At 35.4% G+C, this 22,171-nt stretch overlaps 1 protein-coding gene across 7 annotated transcripts; it reads left to right on the top strand.

The window, feature by feature from the left end:
- The first annotated feature begins 1,399 nt into the window (after positions 1-1,399).
- On the top strand, positions 1,400-21,726 carry gyg2 (glycogenin 2). Of its 7 annotated transcripts, none has more exons than XM_052127208.1 (10): positions 4,630-4,944; positions 5,643-6,203; positions 6,580-6,718; positions 7,245-7,419; positions 11,718-11,880; positions 13,887-14,013; positions 14,153-14,366; positions 14,773-14,937; positions 16,558-16,701; positions 18,208-21,726. In XM_052127208.1, exons 3-10 carry the CDS (start codon positions 6,624-6,626, stop codon positions 18,331-18,333), a joined length of 1,209 nt encoding a protein of 402 aa, XP_051983168.1. In that variant the 5' UTR covers positions 4,630-4,944; positions 5,643-6,203; positions 6,580-6,623; the 3' UTR covers positions 18,334-21,726. The 7 variants fall into 7 exon arrangements, with proteins under 7 accessions (XP_051983169.1, XP_051983165.1, XP_051983166.1 ...); XM_052127207.1 differs by having other exon boundaries at positions 4,888-4,944; positions 5,622-6,203; XM_052127209.1 differs by lacking the exons at positions 4,630-4,944; positions 5,643-6,203 and adding an exon at positions 1,400-1,605 and having other exon boundaries at positions 6,580-6,713.
- The last annotated feature ends 445 nt before the right edge of the window (positions 21,727-22,171 follow it).

The raw sequence follows: 22,171 nt of genomic DNA on the forward strand, positions 1-22,171 counted from the left end.
TTTGAATTTAAGGAGCAATTTCAGCACAAGAGTCACCAACTTGAACCATAAATGACAGAGATTTGTTTTTGTTGTTGTTTTTTTTTTTGACTTGACCAGTTTTGTCTTTACAAATAGTGTCAGTTTTGTGTTTTTCTTTATTTCTGAGTTACATTTAAGTTCTGGTTGAATTTGTCTTGTTCACAAAATAAAGCCTATGGCCTTTTCTGAATTTAAAAGATTTTTGTTCTTATTTTGTTATGATTTAGTCATCAAATTGAACCGATTATTTTACATTATGGTGGCATCACTTTATTCATCAATTTAACCTGTTGATACGCAATCGACCGCACGCGGTAGTGACGTCACTCTGCTTACATTTAATATATAATTTACTGTCTATAAATATTAACAAATTATACATCTTTTCAAAGGTCTAATGGTTCAACATTGATATCTGATCTCTGTTTCACAATAGCAATGCTCCAGAAACAACAATTTAGTTATTTGTGCCAGGAGTACAAATGAAAACATGCAATATCAAAACGGAATTTCAAACCTGTGTTATGAAAACACAATCGCCATATGAATCCAGTTCGCCACACTTGTGTCAACTGTCCATGACAAGCGTCCATTGAAAAACATCCAATAGCACTTTTTGTCCTTAAAAGTGTTACATCTGGGAAATATTGATATATTCTCCATTATTTACATGAGATCTCGCCTGAAAGATTTACCCTTCGTCATCGTTCTCAACAAACTATGCAATCTGAGCAGCATTCATGTTGTAAAACTGTATATGATCTTATATAATAGAGTCTCATAAACCAAATGAGCATATCACAAGTCTATTTTTAAAAACTGTGTGTAGTTTCATTCATAATAGCCGAGCAGTGCAGTCAGATTTTGTGTTGTCTTGAAAGGCAGAGCCTTAATTTTACTCTGTACACCGCCAGTGATTTTACAGAGAAAAAACTTGCAGGAACCTCATTTTTTGTTAGATCTTTTTCAAATTTGAAACATAACTTCTTCAGACTTGTGGCTTCGAGAACATTGTATATCTGCATTTTCTTGGTACTTTTATTATAGTTTTTTTAGATTGTAAAAACATGTTCAGTACAAAATATTTCCATTACTAAAAAGTTCAGCTCTAACTTTATAAAATAACAACATATATTAATTCTGAAATAAAGCCCAAAGTGTCCTCTTTCAAAAGATACTACAACTGTGTCCATACTCCAAAGGGTCCATTAAATTCAACCATTAGCTCAGGTATGTTATTTGAATGTTTTGTGCTCCAAAAGGGGGTGCATATCAACAGCATAATTGTGTGTCATCTGATCCTGGTAATAAGGTAAATGACCTCATAATCGACATTCTGTGTCCTGTTGTAGTACTGTATGGGAGTTGAACGACCACCCCCGCGTGACCGTCTCATCAAACATTTGTTTTATTTCACTTGTCAGTTGAGCGTGGATTGCAGGCGCTCTGCTTTTGAAGAGTTTCGTCTCATCGACTGTTTATATTTTTAAACACTGTCATTGCACTTGTGCCATTTGCATTATTCCTAACAGACTTTCCTCCGGTTTTTTGAAGAGCGATACAAAATTGGATGAAGAATGGCGGGTAAGTTGACACTTCTGTTGCCATTTGCGTATAAATGTCAGACAACACCTCGCCCAGAGGCTTCTGAGTTCTTTGAAAGTCAAATCATAGGAAATTAGATATGGTATTCTAGAGCTCACTGAATGTATTCACTGGATATTTAGTCTGGCATGGTTTATTCTTTATCTATAGGCCTAACCTAACATAAAAAGCTATAATAATTAGATGACAAAGGAAGAATTTTGAAGAGGTTAAAGATTTTTTCGAAGAACTGTCAACAACAGTAACACATATGCCTGCCCTCTGTTGTTTATTTGCGCATAACTTAAAAATCTGCTAAAAACAAGGGAAACTATTCAACACATTTATACATAGAAGCATGTTGTCACAATTAGGGGTATATTTAAACAATAAATAAACAATATTGTTTTGGCCAACTGTAATTTTATTTAATGGTTTGTTTAAAATTACAACATATTTGCCCCAATATGCGACTGCCTGCCCTGGCATTTCTGAGAACAGTTTACCTTTTGTCAAAACACCTTCATAAGGCGATCCTTGCCTAAATGTCAGTGTGGCTTTAATGTGCTCTTTTGATCACCCATGAGCTATTACAAATTGTGATTTTGGATTTTTATTTTGAGGACAGAATTTACCAAAAAAATTCTAATTTAGGACAATTTCGAACTAGGCATATAGGTGCTTGAAACGAGTTTATACAAACCATGCAAAAAATAATAATAATAATAATAATAATAATAATAATAATAATAAAGAAAACAAGCATTTGTTATTTTAATAGTTTTTATTTTTTACCCAAAATCTTGTACGAAACACTGAAAAAAAACAAAAAACAGTTAAAATAGTTTATCATAACTATCCACCATGGAATGAACTTGTTGCGATAACCCAATTATCCAAGTTGTTGAACTTAGAAAAACTATTCAGCTGAAACAAATTTCAAGGCAACTACATCACACTCACCTATTTACATTCCCAGCATGCACTTCGACACGTTTAATGTCTTTTCATATTTGTTTTTATGTTTGCTGCTTTTATTTATGCTGTTAGTTGTTGTGTTTGTTGAAACTTTCAGTTATATGTCATGTAGCAATAATACAAAGCTCATCTTTTTATTCAATGATGTGTTTAATTGTCACCATCATTGGGATTTGCATGTAAAGTGTTGAGGGCCATGTGTGTCTCCTTAGTAAATTAAAGACTAAATGTGATTGAGGATTAAGGTGAAAATCTCAGATTATCAATTGACCATTTATTATCAAAAAGTTACTTTTACCTCTACGGTGGGATAATGGTAACTAATATACACTTATGAGCCAAAACATTATGACCATGCACAAGTAAATAGAATAATGTTGATCATCTCCTAACTAAGCCACATCTCAAGGTCTGGGTAGATTAGATGTATTGTAGCTTAATTTTGTTTTGCTGTAGCTTTTCCTATGTGTTGTAGCTTAATGTTATTGTAATGTGCCTTTTCAGTTGTGTTGTGACTTAATTTTGTTGTGTTGTGGTCTTGTGGCTTTTATTTTGTTGTGCTGTGGCTTTATAATTGTTGTTATTTATTTCCGTTGTGCCTTAATGTTGTTGTTTGTGGCTTAATTTTGTTGTGCTATGGTTTTCGGTTGTGTTGTGGCTTAAATATGTTGTTCTCTGCCATTTTGGTTGTGTTGTGGCTTATTTTTCTTTGTGTTTTACTGTAGCATAAAGGAATAGTTCACCCACAAATGAAAATTCTCTCATTATTCACTTACCCTGATGCCATCCCAGAAATGTGACTGTCTTTCTTCACAGAACACAAATAAAGATTTTTAAAAGACAAAGCTCTGTCAGGTTTTTATAATACAAGCACACGGGTGCCAGCATTTTGAAGGTCCAAAAGTCATATTAAGGCAGCATAAATGTAATCCACATGACTCCAGTCAGTCAATGAATGTCTTCTGAAGCGATATGATAGGTTTATGTAAGAAATAAGTCTATAATTGAAATGTTTGTAACTTTAAATCAGTGCTTCCACTCAGGGCTCTAATCTGGTTTGAAATGGCCGAATCGGTTGTGCAACGTCTATGTGTTGAATACAAGAGAAATGGGCGACTTTGACAAAAGCCAAATTGGGTCAGTGCATCTCTGAAATCAAGGCTTGTGGGGTGCTTCGGGTCAGCAGTGGTGAGTACCTACTGACAGTGGTCCGAGGAGAGACAAACCACAAACCGGCAACAGAGTGTTGGGCGCCCATGGCTAATCAATGCACAAGGGCAAAAAAGGCTATGATGTCTGGTCCAAACCGACAGAAGGTCTAAAAATAGTGCATCGCTCCCTGCTGCGAATGGGGCAGCGTAGCCGCAGACCTGTCAGAGTGACCATGTTGACCCCTGTCTACCGTTGAAAGTGCCTACAATGGGCACGTGAGCGTCGGAACTGGACCTTGGAGCAGTGGAAAAGTTGTCCTGGTCTGATGAGTCCTGTTTTCTTTTACATTAGGTGGATGGTCATGTGTGCCGTTTACAGGGTTGCGGAGTAACGGAATACATGTAATGGGATTACATACAACAAATACAAAATATAAGTAACTGTATTCCACTAGTTACAATTTAAATAATTGGTAATTAAAATACTGTTACATTCAAAAAGTATTTTGATTACTGAAGAGATAACTTTGCATTTTATTGTCATTTGTTTCATTTAAAGGTGGGGTATGTGATTTTCTTTTTTGACCATTTTTTCAAAATAACTTGAAATCCTATTCCTAACCCACTTACTGGCTGTAAATTAGAAGCACTGAAATGAAAATTAAGCAATTTAATCATCTGTGGAACGGGCAGGACTCGAAAAACTCCAGCCAATCATTTTCAAGACCATCTAGAATCATTGGACAGAAAATGTGTCAATCAAACGGTCGTACCATGCCCCCCTCCCCCCACCACCCTGGCGCGCGTGTCCCGATCGTGCGCATACTCAAAGCTCGTGACCCAGTAACAGGAAGCGATTGTATTTATGTATGCAGAATAGAGCTTTTATAGTGCTAGTGGGGTTGTTCCACATTTCTATGAATCCTGTTTTGAATAGAAGACCGCTGTACAGACGCCAGGGCTGGCTATGTTCTTTTTTTTACAGTTATGAGAAAATCAGCTCTACACCTTTCAAGAGTGGTACGCGAACCCCTCCTCCTGCTGTGTCAACAATTTGCTCTGAAAAATTGTCTGACAGGTGAATGCACTGTTTGACTAGTGAGTCTAGAACACTGCTAGAACACTGCGCATCTGAGTTTTCGCTCGTGCATGATTGCGCGTCCATGTTTTTCGAATGGGTGGAGTCAGGGCCAGCGTTGGAGGAGAGAAGGTAGGACCTTAGAGTTGTGTATTTTCAAAATCTGCTGGCCGTTTTGCAAATCACGTACCCCACCTTTAATATTTAGTCCTTTCAGATTGAAAAATGTATACATATAAATGATGTGATCCAAAGTGCATTTTTACAGCAGTGAAACATTTTCTTATGATGTGTGACATTCATACGAGCAGACAGAGAAGTAAGTTTGAACTATGTTTGGAGTAGAAGAAATAGGAATAAACCTTGTGTAAATTGTCAGCTTTATGCTAAGCTAAAATGCTATTTCTAGCCATTTTACATGCACCTTACCAGGCACGATCATATTTTGTTTATCAAGAAAATTCACGTTGGATCATAATTTCTGTTTTTCTAGTAAGATCTTTGATATTAGGGCAAAAATCACATTCTTGATGATAATTATTGTATTGTTTTCCTTAGATATAAAAATGTCTAAAAATATATAAAACAAGATCAGTTTGTTTTATCTTGTTTTAGAAACAACACTGCTTAAGATATTTAGGTTTTTCAGAGAATGTATTTTTAACATGTGTATTTTGTCTTACTGAGTTTTTATTGTCAAAACAAGTGAAAAAAAATCTACCAGTGCTGAAGAAGTAATCCAAAGTATTTAGAATATTTTACTGACCTTGAGTAATCTAACGGAATACGTTACAAATGACATTTTACAGCATGTATTCCGTAATCTGTAGTGGAATACATTTCAAAAGTTACCCTCCCAACCCTGGCCTGGGGAAGTGATGGCACCAGGATGCACAGTGTGAAGACTAAAAGCCGATATAGGGAGTGTGATGCTCTGGGCAATGTTCTGCTGGGAAATCCTGGGTCCGGTCATTCATGTGGACATCAATTTGACACGTGCCACCTACCTAAACATCGTTGCAGACCAGGTACACCCCTTCATAGCAATGGAATTCTCTGATGGCTGTGGCATCAATCAGCAGGATAATGTGCCCTGCCTCACTGTAATCACTGTTCGGGAATGGTTTGAGGAACTTGATGAAGATTTGGAGGTGTTGCCCTGACCTCCAAATTCCCCAGATCTCAATCTGATTGAGCTTCTGTGGGATGTGCTGGACCAACAAATCCGATACATGGCGGCTCCACCTCATCACTTACAGGACTTGAAGGATCTGCTGCTAATTACTTGGTGCCAGATACCTCATGACACCTTCAGGGTTCTTGTAGAGTCCATGCCTCGGTGGTTCGGCACTGTTTTGGCAGCATGCGAGGACCAACAGAATATTAGACAGGTAGTCATAAATTCTTTGGCTCATCGGTGTATGTAATTGAATTTCTATATTCAGTTTAAATGGAATTAGAATGAAATAAGTTGATTGAACTAAAAGAAAGTAAAGTTTACATGAAAAGACATTAAGCTCATCAAACAATATATTTTAATCAACTTTTATGTTCTGTTTGAACAACTTTTTCTCTTAAGAAAGACACAACTTAAAGTTTTAAGGCAGCCCGAATGCTATTTTAAGTTGAAACGAGATTTATTTATTTTTACAGTGAAGGCTACATGTAACATACAGAATATGGGATCTAGACTCTCCCAGAGAACACTTATTGCACTTTTGGACTCTGTCTACCATGTCTGTCCATTTCTGTGTGTCTCTCTCTCAGAAGCTCAGGCATTTGTAACCTTGGCCACCACAGATGAATACTGCATGGGGAGTTTAGTGATAGGCAAAAGTTTGCGCAGACATGGAACATCAAGGAAGCTGGTGGTGATGGTGTCCCCCAATGTCACCAGAGAAGTAAGGTGGGAGTTCAACATTCCTCTTATGTCTATTTAATATAATATTAATGTGTTTCATTCACAGTTTAAATTATTGTCATTTTTAACCATACCATCAAAGTTCAGAAGAGCTCAGAAACAGATAGAAATGTGATTAGGAGTAACACAGTCAACATTAGAAAATAACTTTCAAAAGTTTAATACTCTGTCAACTTTGAAACATCCATTAAGTACGTAAACGTTTTCTATACGGGAGTGGTGGTGGTGTAGTGGTCTAAAGCACATAACTGGTAATCAGAAGGTCGCACAGTCAGCACCACTGTGTCCTTGAGCAAGGCACTTAACTCCAGGTTGCTCCGGGGGGATTGTCCCTGTAATAAGAGCTCTGTAAGTCGCTTTGGATAACAGCGTCTGCCAAATGCATAAATGTAAATGTATTCAAGTGCAACACTGTATTAATATATTCCTAATATAATATATTTATAATCATATTTTCTATTGCTTCTTGGATTGAGGTTTTTGCCTCACTGATTTTTATGCATATGTCTAGGTTGTCTTTGGAGGATGTTTTTGATGAAGTTGTCATGGTAGATGTTTTGGAGAGTGGAGACAGGGCTCATCTCTCCTGGCTGGGACGTCCTGAACTGGGTGTTACTTTTACCAAGCTCCACTGCTGGACTCTTACACAGTACAGCAAGTGTGTGTTCCTGGATGCAGACACACTTGTGAGTACTTGGTTGTGAAGAAGCAATATATTTAGCATTATTGGTGTGTTTGAACTAAATAAGATAAACATACTGAAGATACTACAATATTAAGGTTTATTACTCTAAAACCCAAAACAAAAAAACTTTTAATTGGAGCAGGTTCATGTTTGAGGACCAAGGCTGCCAAGTCGCTCTAGAGCATAAGTTCAAAGTGCATGTAATGTGGACCTTGTTATTACAAGTTAATTATATGAAGTGGTAGAAAAACATATGATTTTAAGTTTGATTTGTATTTTATATACCAATTATGTATATACAGTACAACAAGGAACAAATAGAACAAAAACACAATTAAACACACACACACACACGTTGGTGCAGCTATCATTATGAGGACTCGCCATAGACATAATTATTTTTATACTGTATGAACTACAGATTCTATCCCCTAAACGTAACTCTCATAAAAAACTTTCTGTATTTTTATATTTTCTATAAAACATTGTTTAGTATCTATTTAAACGAATTGAATTATGGGGACACTAGAAATGATCTCATAAAGAGAATTTTTTGCATAATACCCTTATAATTACCAGTTTGTAACCTAAAACAATATCCTGGTAAACCACTTAAACCTGCCCCCCTATGTATGTACAGGTGAAACTCGAAAAATTAGAATATCGTGCAAAAGTTCATTAATTTCAGTAATTCAACTTAAAAGGTTAAAATAATATATTATATAGACTCATAACAAGCAAAGTAAGATATTTCAAGCCTTTATTTGATATAATTTTGATGATTATGGCTTACAGCTTATGAAAACCCCAAATTCAGAATCTCAGAAAATTTTAATATTGTGAAAAGGTTCAGTATTGTAGGCTCAAAGTGTCACACTCTAATCAGCTAAACACCTGCAAAGGGTTCCTGAGCCTTTAAATGGTCTCTCAGTCTGGTTCAGTTGAATTCACAATCATGGGGAAGACTGCTGACCTGACAGTTGTGCAGAAAACCATTATTGACACCCTCCACAATGAGGGAAAGCCTCAAAAGGTAATTGCAAAAGAAGTCGGATGTTCTCAAAGTGCTGTATCAAAGCACATTAATAGAAAGTTAAGTGGAAGGGAAAAGTGTGGAAGAAAAAGGTGCACAAGCAGCAGGGATGACCGTAGCCTGGAGAGGATTGTCAGGAAAAGGCCATTCAAATGTGTGGGGGAGCTTCACAAGGAGTGGACTGAGGCTGGAGTTACTGCATCAAGAGCCACCACACACAGACGGGTCCTGGACATGGGCTTCAAATGTCAAACGTCTTACCTGGGCTAAAGAAAAAAAGAACTGGTGTTGCTCAGTGGTCCAAAGTCCTCTTTTCTGATGAGAGAACATTTTGCATCTCATTTGGAAACCAAGGTCCCAGAGTCTGGAGGAAGAATGGAGAGGCACACAATCCAAGATGCTTGAAGTCCAGTGTGAAGTTTCCACAGTCTGTGTTGGTTTGGGGGGCCATGTCATCGGCTGGTGTTGGTCCACTGTGCTTTATTAAGTCCAGAGTCAACGCAGCCATCTACCGGGACATTTTAGAGCACTTCGTGCTTCCTTCAGCAGACAAGCTTTATGGAGATGCTGACTTCATTTTCCAGCAGGACTTGGCACCTGCCCACACTGCCAAAAGTACCAAAACCTGGTTCAATGACCATGGTATTACTGTGCTTGATTGGCCAGCAAACTCGCCTGACCTGAACCCCATAGAGAATCTATGGGGCATTGCCAAGAGAAAGATGAGAGACATGAGACCAAACAATGCAGAAGAGCTGAAGGCCGCTATTGAAGCATCTTGGTCTTCCATAACACCTCAGCAGTGCCACAGGCTGATAGCATCCATGCCACGCCGCATTGAGGCAGTAATTAATGCAAAAGGGGCCCAAACCAAGTACTGAGTACATATGCATGATTATACTTTTCAGAGGGCCGACATTTCTGTATTTAAAATCCTTTTTTATTGATTTCATGTAATATTCTAATTTTCTGAGATTCTGAATTTGGGGTTTTCATAAGCTGTAAGCCATAATCATCAAAATTATATCAAATAAAGGCTTGAAATATCTTACTTTGCTTGTAATGAGTCTATATAATATATTAGTTTCACCTTTTAAGTTGAATTACTGAAATTAATGAACTTTTGCACGATATTCTAATTTTTCGAGTTTCACCTGTATATATATATATATATATGTGTGTGTGTGTGTATATACGTATATGTGTATATGTATATATATATATATATATATATATATATATATATATTTGTATATGTGTGTGTGTGTGTGTATATATCTATATATATATGTGCGTGTGTATTTATCTATTTATATATATGTGTATATGTGTATATATATATATATATATATATATATATATATATATATATATACAGTGGGTACGGAAAGTATTCAGACCCCCTTAAATTTTTCACTCTTTGTTATATTGCAGCCATTTGCTAAAATCATTTAAGTTCATTTTTTTTCCTCATTATTGTACACACAGCACCCCATATTGACAGAAAAACACAGAATTGTTGACATTTTTGCACATTTATTAAAAAAGAAAAACTTAAATATCACATGGTCCTAAGTATTCAGACCCTTTGTTCAGTATTTAGTAGAAGCACCCTTTTGATCGAATACAGCCATGAGTCTTTTTGGGAAAGATGCAACAAGGTTTTCACATCTGGATTTGAGTATCCTCTGCCATTCCTCCTTGCAGATCCTCTCCAGTTCTGTCAGGTTGGATGGTAAACGTTGGTGGACAGCCATTTTCAGGTCTCTCCAGAGATGCTCAATTGGGTTTAAGTCAGGGCTCTGGCTGGGCCATTCAAGAACAGTCACGGAGTTGTTGTGAAGCCACTCCTTCGTTATTTTAGCGGTGTGCTTAGGGTCATTGTCTTGTTGGAAGGTGAACCTTCGGCCCAGTCTGAGGTCCAGAGCACTCTGGAGAAGGTTTTCGTCCAGGATATCCCTGTACTTGGCCGCATTCATCTTTCCCTCGATTGCAACCAGTCGTCCTGTCCCTGCAGCTGAAAAACACCCCCACAGCATGATGCTGCCACCACCATGCTTCACTTTTGAGACTGTATTGGACAGGTGATGAGCAGTGCCTGGTTTTCTCCACACATACCGCTTAGAATTAAGGCCAAAAAGTTCTATCTTGGTCTCATCAGACCAGAGAATCTTATTCATCACCATCTTGGAGTCCTTCAGGTGTTTTTTAGCAAACTCCATGCAGGCTTTCATGTGTCTTGCACTGAGGAGAGGCTTCCGTCGGGCCACTCTGCCATAAAGCCCCGACTGGTGGATGGCTGCAGTGACGGTTGACTTACTACAACTTTCTCCCATCTCCCGACTGCATCTCTGGAGCTCAGCCACAGTGATCTTTGGGTTCTTCTTTACCACTCTCACCAAGGCACTTCTCCCCCGATAGCTCAGTTTGGCCGGACGGCCAGCTCTAGGAAGGGTTCTGGTCATCCCAAACGTCTTCCATTTAAGGATTATGGAGGCCACTGTGCTCTTATGAACCTTAAGGGCAGCAGACATTTTTTTGTAACCTTGGCCAGATCTGTGCCTTGCCACAATTCTGTCTCTGAGCTCTTCAGGCAGTTCCTTTGACCTCATGATCCTCATTTGCTCTGACATGCACTGTGAACTGTAAGGTCTTATATAGACAGGTGTGTGGCTTTCCTAATCAAGTCCAATCAGTATAATCAAACACAGCTGGACTCAATTGAAGGTGTAGAACCATCTCAAGGATGATCGGAAGAAATGGACAGCACCTGAGTTAAATATATGAGTGTCACAGCAAAGGGTCTGAATACTTAGGACCATGTGATATTTAAGTTTTTCTTTTTTAATAAATGTGCAAAAATGTCAACAATTCTGTGTTTTTCTGTCAATATGGGGTGCTGTGTGTACAATAATGAGGAAAAAAATGAACTTAAATGATTTTAGCAAATGGCTGCAATATAACAAAGAGTGAAAAAATTTAAGGGGTCTGAATACTTTCATGTACTCCACTGTATATATATATATATATATATATATATATATACATACAGCTGTAAAGTGGTCCTTGTTTTAATTTCTTTTTTTAGTTTCTTTTTTTTTTGTTTTTAGTTTCTTGCTACTGGTGTCATACTATAATTTTTTCAATTCTGTTTATTCTATCCATCATTCTATCATGATTTCCAGTCTAACTTCTCATTTGCATTGGCAACCTTCTCATCTTTCTGGTAGCAATGTTAGTGGCTGTTGTGTTAATCTGTGTTGCAGGTACTGTGTAATATAGATGAGTTGTTTGATTATGAGGAATTGTCTGCTGCACCTGATTCAGGCTGGCCTGATTGCTTTAATTCCGGGGTATTTGTGTTCAGACCTTCTCTAAACACCCACAGCCAACTACTGGAGCATGCCACTCAGCATGGTAGTTTTGATGGTAAGTCATTTCAGTTATTTTTAGATTAAATTTCACTCAGTTATTATTAGTTTAATCTAAATTGGTTGCCCTCAAAGCATGTCCTAACTTTAATTAGCCTTGAATGTTGCTTTGTCAGATTTGTCAACCTTGTCTCATTGAACCACAATTCTATAGGCCTACCACAGTTTTGCTAAATTATTTTAACATGGCCCATTGTGTTCCTTAACATCTGTTTTCTGGTTAAATAAACACTTGAGGTTCTAAAACAACAATGATTTTTCCTCCTTTTCACACAAATCACGAATGAAAGAGCAGATTATGAATTCATGAACACCTTTCACCCTGAACCTCACACAATGCACAGACATTTTGAGGGGTATTGGCTCAAACTGAGAAAAAGGGCACCCCACCCCAAACCTCCCTTTCTACAGTTACAGAGATTGATTTACACATTTTCTAAAGTCATATTGTTTATAATTAGGCTTAATGCTAATATTGCTACTAGTGTTCCATTCAAAGATTTCCATGTCTTTCTCACTCGCTATCAAACACTTAGTATTATATCCCAGTAAGTCAGTAAATTACTCTCACTAGTACCTGCTGCTGATACTCAGAAGACTCTCCCTCACTCTCTGACCTTGAACCTTGTCGTTGTGCCTCATCTTCAATGGAAGAATTGTTACACAGAATTGTTATGTATTGTCTACATATATATTATTATGCTAAAAATACATCTCATGTAGAATAATGTATATATCAGTTCTTATTTTCTTACATTTTGTATACTAATATGAATTAAAATATGATTTACTTTCAAACACAAAGTTATACATTACTTTCTGCAGTGGCAGATGATTTTGAGGAAAAAAATACTGTACGTGAGACACAGTGTGAAGGATCTTTTGTTTTATATTTTCGTCATGATTCACCTGCTTGCTGGTGCTTTGAATCCAGCTTTGCGAAGAAAAACTCCCTTTATGAGCCTCCCTCTGCTTTTTCTATTTCTGTCTCAATCTTCTTTTTGAAGGCATGCTATAAACAGTGTGCAGTATACAATTTGCACACACAATATCCACAGCATAATATGATGTCTGATATGCAGCAGACCTGATATTATGTAACATTATTCAGTTAAATTCCATGGTTACTAAATTGTTATTATCACTGTTTTATTTATTTATTGGTCTGACATAAGCTTTATGTAAGTATATACAGTATACTTTAATACACATTATTATTGCTTTATATATTCAGTTCAGCAAGAATCCAAGGGCTCACTTTATATTCATAATTTATATTATAACTTTATGATTTAGCTGTGCAGCAGTTTTAATAATTGGACAGCCTACATTTAAGTTTAAATAGCAGCAAAGTTAAAGAAAAGTATTCATTTTTAGAGACTTACGTTAGCTCTGCAATCTGATCGTTCATCTTATGAAGTAATGCACATTTGTATCGTGTCTCGGGCCTCTGTAGCTACCCCCATGTGCATGTCCCTGTTCGATACAGTATTAAACTTAAAAACCCCATCTGTCTATCATCTCACATTTGATTTTTATAACATTATCGGATAAGTTTACGTTTAAGGTTTAGGGTTGGGAGGTCAAGTCATTTTTATTTGTATAACACTTTTCACAACACATTGTTTCAAAGCAGCTTTACAGACAATTATGCTGTAACATAAAATGCTAAAATGTCAAAGTCCTCATTGTGTGGTTTACAGTAAATGAATAAAGCAATTGAAAATCGTGCCTTAAAAATTATTATTTTTAGGCCCCCATTCAGCATGGCAATGGTGACTCAAAAAAAGTTGTATGTTTTGTGCAAGGTCAGGTAGGTTTTGTTGATTTAAAACTCAAACCAGCTTAAAACAACCTCAACAGCCGTGATATGTTTAAGGATCAATGTAATATAATTTTGCAAAAATGTAACCACAGTCACGTCATCTAATTTAGGTGCTTCTAGATAAATCTCTTAAAAATTGATTAAGTGATTGTTTATATGGCTTAACTTGTTATGTTTAGGAGGAGACCAGGGTGTTTTAAACACTTTCTTCAGCGACTGGGCTGTAAAAGATATCCATAAGCATTTACCATTTGTGTACAACCTCACAGCCAGCGCATTGTACACATACCTGCCAGCATTTCATCGGTAAGGAAACTCTTATTATTTAGGTACCAGTAATCCCTGATGGCATTTATTTGTGTACTACCGTTACGTATCAAACCCATAATTAAAATGAACAAATAAGTATTTCACTTCATGGTAAAATGATTTGTTCTTTTTACAGGTTTGGCCATCTGGCAAAAATTGTCCACTTTTTGGGTGGGACCAAGCCCTGGCACTATCCATTAAATGCGCAGGAAGCCAATGAGTCATCTCTTAGGGATTCCAACATAAACCTTGAGAAATTAATACATTTGTGGTGGTCAGAGTACTACAGTCAAAGACAGACAAAAATCCTAAAGGATGACTTAAATGAAGATTCATCTCTAGATTACCATGTAAGACAGTGTCAATTCTGTCATTTCAAAGGTATTTCAGGTTAAAGTGTTGCATATCAAAGTTATTGCAAAAAAAAACAAAAAAAAAATTGAAACTTTACCATTAATATAAATATTTGATTTAAAGGACCTTGACATAACATTTGCAAAGTTATGTAAATCACATGTGAGCCATTCAGCTTTGGAACAGTTCTGTAAATATTTGAGATGTGCAGATAGAATGTCAAGTTTACATGACAATCCTATAGAACATGTATTTACCCTTATCTGTATCTACTTTTGTTGTTTATTCAATGCATGTTTTTCTTATGTAGTAGAACAAGTCAGAGTCCAGTTCCTCCTGGTGTCCTTTCAGAACATCAGTGTTATCTGTCAAATCATCTCTGGTCTTTCTCTTGGTTTGCAGTTAGAGCAGCAATTTGCTCCTTCACAGACACCCCTGACTCCATCACAAAGCCAAAAGAGCAGCACTGAAGCCCATCACAGTGTGGAGAAGACACCCTCTCAACCTCTCTTAGATCTGAATTTAGATACACTGACTATCAGCTCATCTGAGAAGCCTGTGGGGATGGTAAGTGGTTTGTTTTCTTGTCATCCTTCTCTCTCTCTCCTACACTAGCGAAATGAGGGTTGTCGTCAGAAACCAGAATTGCTCTAGCATATTTGAGGGATGACTTTGTCTCTCTCTCTCGCTCTCTCTCTCTCTCTCTCTCTCTCTCTGTATTGTGGTCCCAACATTTTCCATAACTTTCTCACTATTCATAATAAAAATAACAAGAAAAAGAAAACTGAAATGGCAAAAAAAAAAAAAATAACAACCACAAATTGCATTGTTGGAATTAAAATGCCAGGCTGTTTTATGTTGCCACATGACATGATAATATTTTTTCAAGCCACATTAACCAAATTAGATTTTCCCTCCAATACTGCTTTATGGGGAAGACGCATGCTGAAATGCTCATCAAACTGAGCTTTAATACATATGTTTGTACATTTCTTGAACATCCGGATTTCCTTACTTCATCTTTGATAAGTTTAATAGTTTAATAGATGTTGTTTGTTCACATATCAACTTTATATAACATACTGTAGTTCACTAATTTGAGAAAATATGAACATTGCTATGTCAACTCTATACCACAATGAAACAGCAGTAATTAATTTCCTCATTTGGAATATTCATAGATAGTGGCATCAATTACACATTATTATTTATAGTGATATGATTGTGTTTACACATAAGTAACACATTTATAATTTCTGTTTCATGTAATTTGAAAAACAAAAACTGTTATATTTTACAGAAAGACTAAGAAGAAGGGTGGGCAATGAACTTTTAAAAGTGAGGTTAATCTCAGTTTTTAAGAGCAATATTAAAGGATAAATAATAATTAATCACTTAATTTAAGATTGTAGGAGTTTCAAATGTATAAATATGTCAATTCATAAAATAACATGAATATAAATGTAGTTGATATTTGTACTTTTTGAGAATTTTTATTTTTGGACCATTTTCAAATATTACCTACTTTTTTATTATTTATTTTTTACTTTTGTTTTACTTACCCAGAACAAAACCTTCTACGGAACATGTTAGATGTGTAGCGTAAGTTACTATGGCGATGGACACCACTAAAAGCCGGCCACCTAAAACCCAGAGTGAATGCAAACTAAACTAAAACTTAACTGGCTAACCACTGAAACCAGCTTCATGGTACAGGCCTAAGGACATTTAATCATATAAACAACAGTCTTCTTATTATTATTTAGAATAATACATTTACTCTAAATAAATAAAGGGAACAAATATTTTCTCGTTAGAACATAGTGCACATCATAGACGGTTAAAAGTATCACACCCTCTAGGGGTGTTGAGAAATCCAGTGACACACCCAACAACAGTGACTCACCCAACACAAAGAGATCATAAAACAGTTGTGCTTTAAAAAGGTTAAGAATGTGAAGTGAACAAATAATGCAAGGATTTGATCATGATTCCAATAAGTTACAAGAAGTGAGCATTTTTGCCATTTACTGTATTTTGTTGGATTGCATGCAATGCAAATCCACATACATTTTCTTATGCAAGTGTTTCATGAGAATTCCTTTGCTCCACAGTCCTCTCACAGTTTTTCTGATTTCATCAGTGATTGGTTTCAACATTAATATGTTATTTGTCCTGTCTTCCAAGAATATTCTTTTTGATGTCCTGTCTGGTGGGGACTCAGAGGAGCACTCTCTAGTTGTGCCTTTTTTTGGGCAAGAGAGTAAGGACACCGGCCCAGAGACTTCTGATGATACTATTGCAACCACTGGAGAAGCTGAACCAGATAACGTATGAAAATAAGCACATTTCTGTCAATGAGATCATCCTCGGTTAATCTTGTTGTTGTTGGTTTATGCTCTGAGTTCTGCTCAAAAGGATACAAACTGTTGTTGCACTTTCATACAATAAGTTTCAATCAGCTCCCTAGTTCACTATAGTTAGGGCACTGATCAGTGAGTCAGCCATTTCTAGAGCTGTTGCAAACACAAAAAAGTTCCAGTGCACTGAAACGTTCACTCCCTAAAAATTCAAAGAATGCAGCGTAAAAACCAGGGAGCTAGTTTCTCACAATGTTCCTTTACCAGAAACATCATCGTGCCCTCTAACGTCTGTCAAGTTGTTAGAAGACGAGTGCGTGTTTAAAATTATGAAGTCAAATATTTTCCATTTAAAAGAGATGTTGTGTCTTTCATCAATAATGTGTTTTAGAAAGAAGATTAAAAATATGTAACTTTTTATTCGTATTTATTTTATTTGATGTAATATATCTTTCATAATAACAGTGTACATTTTGATATCTACAACGAAAAAGCACAATAATATTATTTATACTGCAATGTTGCTGATTAACAGCTGCGTTTAAACACTCAACCTCGTTATTGTGTCGCTAGTAATTGAGTCATAAGTGTCTCAGTCTAGTGGATGAACACCCTTACCAGTGTACAATCGCGTTCATGGTATTCACGACCAGTGTTGGGCAAGTTATTTCAAAATAGCAATCCACTACAAATTATTAATTATTTCTCTAAAAATTGTAATCTGATTACTTTAATAATTACTTAATTGAAAAAATCACATTACTATTAATTTACTTTTAAGTTACTTTCTAAAACACTTTTCCACTCAAGAAATTCAAAATTATGTCTATATTAATTGTTCATTGTTACACCCAAGATATACACTCAGTAGCACCTCACATTTCTCCTACACAATGACTCATTACGGGGCCATAATTCATGTATTCGACATAAATAATATATTAGAAATAAGCATAACCCTAATCTGCTGCGGATTTGGTGCTCTGGGCAGCCAACATCACTGCCCAGGCAATCGGCAGGTCTATGGGTGGCCACAGAGCGATACCTCTGTCTGAATTTATGGGGGATTCCCAACAAGGACAAGGCCTTTTTGTTTGATACTCCAGTGTCACAGCATGGTATTTTCGGTGATACCATGAGTGTCGTCACCAAGAAGTTCCTGACGGCCAAGAAGTCGTCGGCTGTCTACAGACACATCCTGCAGAGGCGGGGTGGTGCCATAGCGCAGCCGGTCCACTCACAGATGTGACTATTTTCGTAAATATATCCAAGTTTGAGGTGGGTCTGTTTTTTAAGAATATATACTGCCATCTGATCGTGGTACATGAGAGCAGTATAAGAGTTTAAAGTAATAAACTGATGCCCATCAGTATATCCCAAAGTGTAGTAGGCTTACATATATTATTATTATTATTATTATTATTATTATAATTACATGGTAATTATAGTTTGATTATATCATGTCCCCTGATTGTAGATCCCAGACGAGACAGAGGAGGATAACCTGGAGCATCGGCGCATGTGGGAAGAGGGTCACATTGATTACATGGGCATAGATGCCTTTGACAACATCGAGAGGAAACTTGACAGATTCCTTGATTAACAGTGTTTGTGTATATTAGTAGCCTATATAACATATGATATCTCATTTTGGATTGCACTGTATGTTCATCATTTCAACAGTTTCACCACCTCAAATATAGCCATTTTGTCTACCTCTGTAGTATTTATAATCACCTGTTTTTAAAATTGTTAATTCGTAAGTACAACCGTTGAAACAGATTTCATTATTGAGTTCCTGTGTTAAATTACATAGCATATTTGATGCTATCCATAATTTAGCCTCTGCTGTGATCATTTGTTTGCAGCTTTAATAAATCTTTAAATCTCTATAAAATTATAATGTTATTATAGCCATTATGAAGCGATTACTTGATATCAACTTATCATAATAATGTGAAGATTCCAGTTGGGGTCTTCGAGAGAACAAGATGATAATAACTGTGAATTATAATAAACTGGAATGTAACAAATCTAGTAACATTTTCTGCAGTACTAATGTTGTCTTTTTGCCCTAAACAGGCATGTTTTGCCACTAGAGGTCAGGCTGTGAACAGTAAAACATCTTTAGTACAAGATCTACCACCACTCTTCTTTTTACAACACTATTAACCATTTAGATTAAAAAACAAGATAATGTATTAGCTCATGTGTGTACTAAGTGTTTTCCTGGATTTCAACTGGTAATGGTCATGATATTTCAATCCCTCCATGAGTTTTATTACACATATGGACCATTCTACTGAATTGGTTCAAACTCCAAGAGTTGGAAAAATAAAAATAAAAAGTTTTATTTTTCCCCCCAAAACTTTGTCCACACATAATTTAGGCTCACAATTCTAGAACAGAAATTTTTCATATATTTTCAGATTTTTTTTTTTTTTTTTTTTTATGTTCTTCCTCTCCCAAAATGTGACACCATAATAAATAGGATAATATTTATCTATTTTTGAGTTTGTTTCCATCCCCCATTTAAAGATTCATAAAAATGTCTAGAATATTAGCATTAAGACTTAGCTGTCTAGCTTTCTGGGCACTGTTACCCTTAAACGCATACCACACAGTTTTTTAGAGACCCTGACCTAATTTCACACCCTACCTCATCCATTTTTTTGGAGTTGTGCCCACACCTCTTAGTGTATCTCAATCTATCTCTTGTAAATATTGTAGCACACACCCAAATATACATAATGGTTTAAGTATCAAAAGTGTACAAGGTCATTAAAGACCCTAGGTATGTAATAATGTTTTTGTTTTTTTGCACTTCCATAAATTATATTTTTATGATTATTTAATATCTATATAAGTTTACCATCACAGGATATCTATTTCTTTATTACAAGAGAAATTATTGCGGTATTCATACATTAAATACTATATCACTTATAATTTGTGCAACAATCGACAGTGAATTATCAGTATATGCGTATACACATGATATACATGCTATTTCTTACTCAAGGTTGCGATGTTGTTTCAGTCATTGACTTAATTTACATTTGACATTGATATTTGACGAAGAAACAACATGGAAGTAAACTATAGCAAGTACACAGCAACAGTATGATATGAATATTGCCATTTGGGTGTACTAATGAAATAATATAAGTTGTGCATTTATTTAGACTCAATAAGTGCCTGAGAAAATACTTGTGTAGTTTATGTATAGATAATGTGTCATTTGTAGCTCAATATGTGTTTACAGCCAGTTGTGTCTCATGACATTTCAGTGTGAAAATAATTAATCCTGTTCTAGATTTGTCCTGATTTGTTGCATTATATCTTTGATATATGACAAATAAAACATTGAAATGTTGAAAATATTTTGAAATTTTTGCACTATGTGGGCATTTTGTAGATCCATAAATGTGCCAGGTCTCTAAAGACAAAAAATATCTAACTGTTTAGTGCAATTCCCAGGCATTTAAAGGGTTATCTAATAACTGTACTATTGAACACATTCTCAGCAATTAAACTTTTTTCTGGTTTTAATTTAAAATGTATTTAATAATAACTATTCAAAGCTAATAATTATTTCCTTGAAATGAATGGTTGAACATAACATTTTCAAAAATACATGTCAATACTGAAATAATTATGTCCTTACCAAAACTAAAATTTTAGCTGATTTTAAGCATTACTCAAAAATGCTTTTTTAATTTAATTATTTTGGGCTTTAATCTAAAAAAAGTACTTTGTGTATGTGCAGCAGTTCAAAGCTCATGACTATTTTCTTAAAATTAGTGGCTGAACATAACGTTGTGTCACTATTTAAAAAATTTCTCTACAGAAACATTTTCATTCGTGTCGGTTGTGACAGTTTAAGCTAATTTAAATGTATGTTATGATTATGAGGAAATAGTCATAAACTTTGATAAATTTAACCTAGATATTATATTTTAGAATAAAACCCAAAACATTTATTAAAAGACAGAGAATGTGTTTGGTTGTTAGTATTCTTAGTTACACACTGTTTTTTTCAGATTTTGGAGTACATTTACTTCCAAATGATGAAATCAAAGTACTTGTCCATACAGTCATGATGGACAGTGATGAAGTCTGACTTCCTGCTTGTATTTTTCTTTAAGATGTTAGATCTATTTAATTTGTTACAAACTTTTTGAAGATACATTAGTTATTTGACTAAGACCTTTTGTGTGTCGGTAGTGAAATTGAAACGTGGGGCAACATTTTCAAATAAAATTGTATTATTTAAACATTAAAACCTGAGTGGAATGTAAATTATTTTCTTTTATTTTAAAAGAAAATAAAAATGTATTTTGAAAAACACCATTGAAAAAAGCAAATATTAAAAAAAATATTGCAAAGTATTACAGTTTTTCTGAATTGCTAAAACACTAAAACGCATTCTCTGAACCAAATGCTCAGTGACCTAAACCCATTTGTTGAATTAATCACTCTTTTGACAAAACCTTAAACAAGTTCAGGTAGATAGACACCATTTGCAAATATCATCCACTCTTTTTGCAAAACTCTAAACCCATTCTCACTCACTATAACACATTTCGTACTGTGATAGCAAAATGGCAAACATACATCAAAAACAGGTACAAAACAATTGTCATAATTTACACAATGACTCAAAATTGTTTACACTTGTTTCTAATGATTTGATCAAACCAACTGTACAAAATATAAGCGTGATGCTGAGGCAAAATTAATCTCTCATTGACTGAATTTGCAGTTGCATAAAATTTTTTAATGTACTGTAATGTGCTTTTCGTTTAGTTTTCTTTGGGCTTTTGCAGTTGGACTACTGTATTTTTACAGTATGCAAGTGCTGTATACAGATATTCAATACTGTATTACTCAGTACAGTATATAATATATTCACTGTACTAAGTTGTGATTACTATACTTTATTATTTTTTTTATAATTGCAAAATGTGTTTACTATATACAATAAAAATAAATTCTGTAACCACATGCCCTGGATGCTGTGTTCTCAATTTTTTTATGTAGTGTCTAATGAATGCTCTGTAGTGTTTATATATTGACTGGCTTTGTGTATGATCTGAAAGCATTGTTTGATTTTGAGCACAGATGAAATGGTTTTGAGGTGATAGTTTGATTTTGCCAGAAGAGTCAGGTATTTTATGAATGTACTTTAAAGATTTGGTTATATGTTTAAAGTTGTGAGAAAATGGGTGTAGGTTTCAAGAAATGTTTCTTCGCAATTGTGGAAAAACGGTATTAAATATTTATAAAGTCGAAATTTAGGGGTTTGGGATTGCCACTTCCTAATAGAAAGAACTCTATAAATGATGATTTGTAAATATTTAGCTTATTACAGTTTTTCTGAATTGCTAAAACACTAAACTTCATTCTCTGAACCAAATGCTTAGCGGCCTAATCCCATG

The sequence above is a fragment of the Xyrauchen texanus genome, chromosome 5 (assembly GCF_025860055.1).
Source record: "Xyrauchen texanus isolate HMW12.3.18 chromosome 5, RBS_HiC_50CHRs, whole genome shotgun sequence".
NCBI classification, from domain to species: domain Eukaryota; kingdom Metazoa; phylum Chordata; class Actinopteri; order Cypriniformes; family Catostomidae; genus Xyrauchen; species Xyrauchen texanus.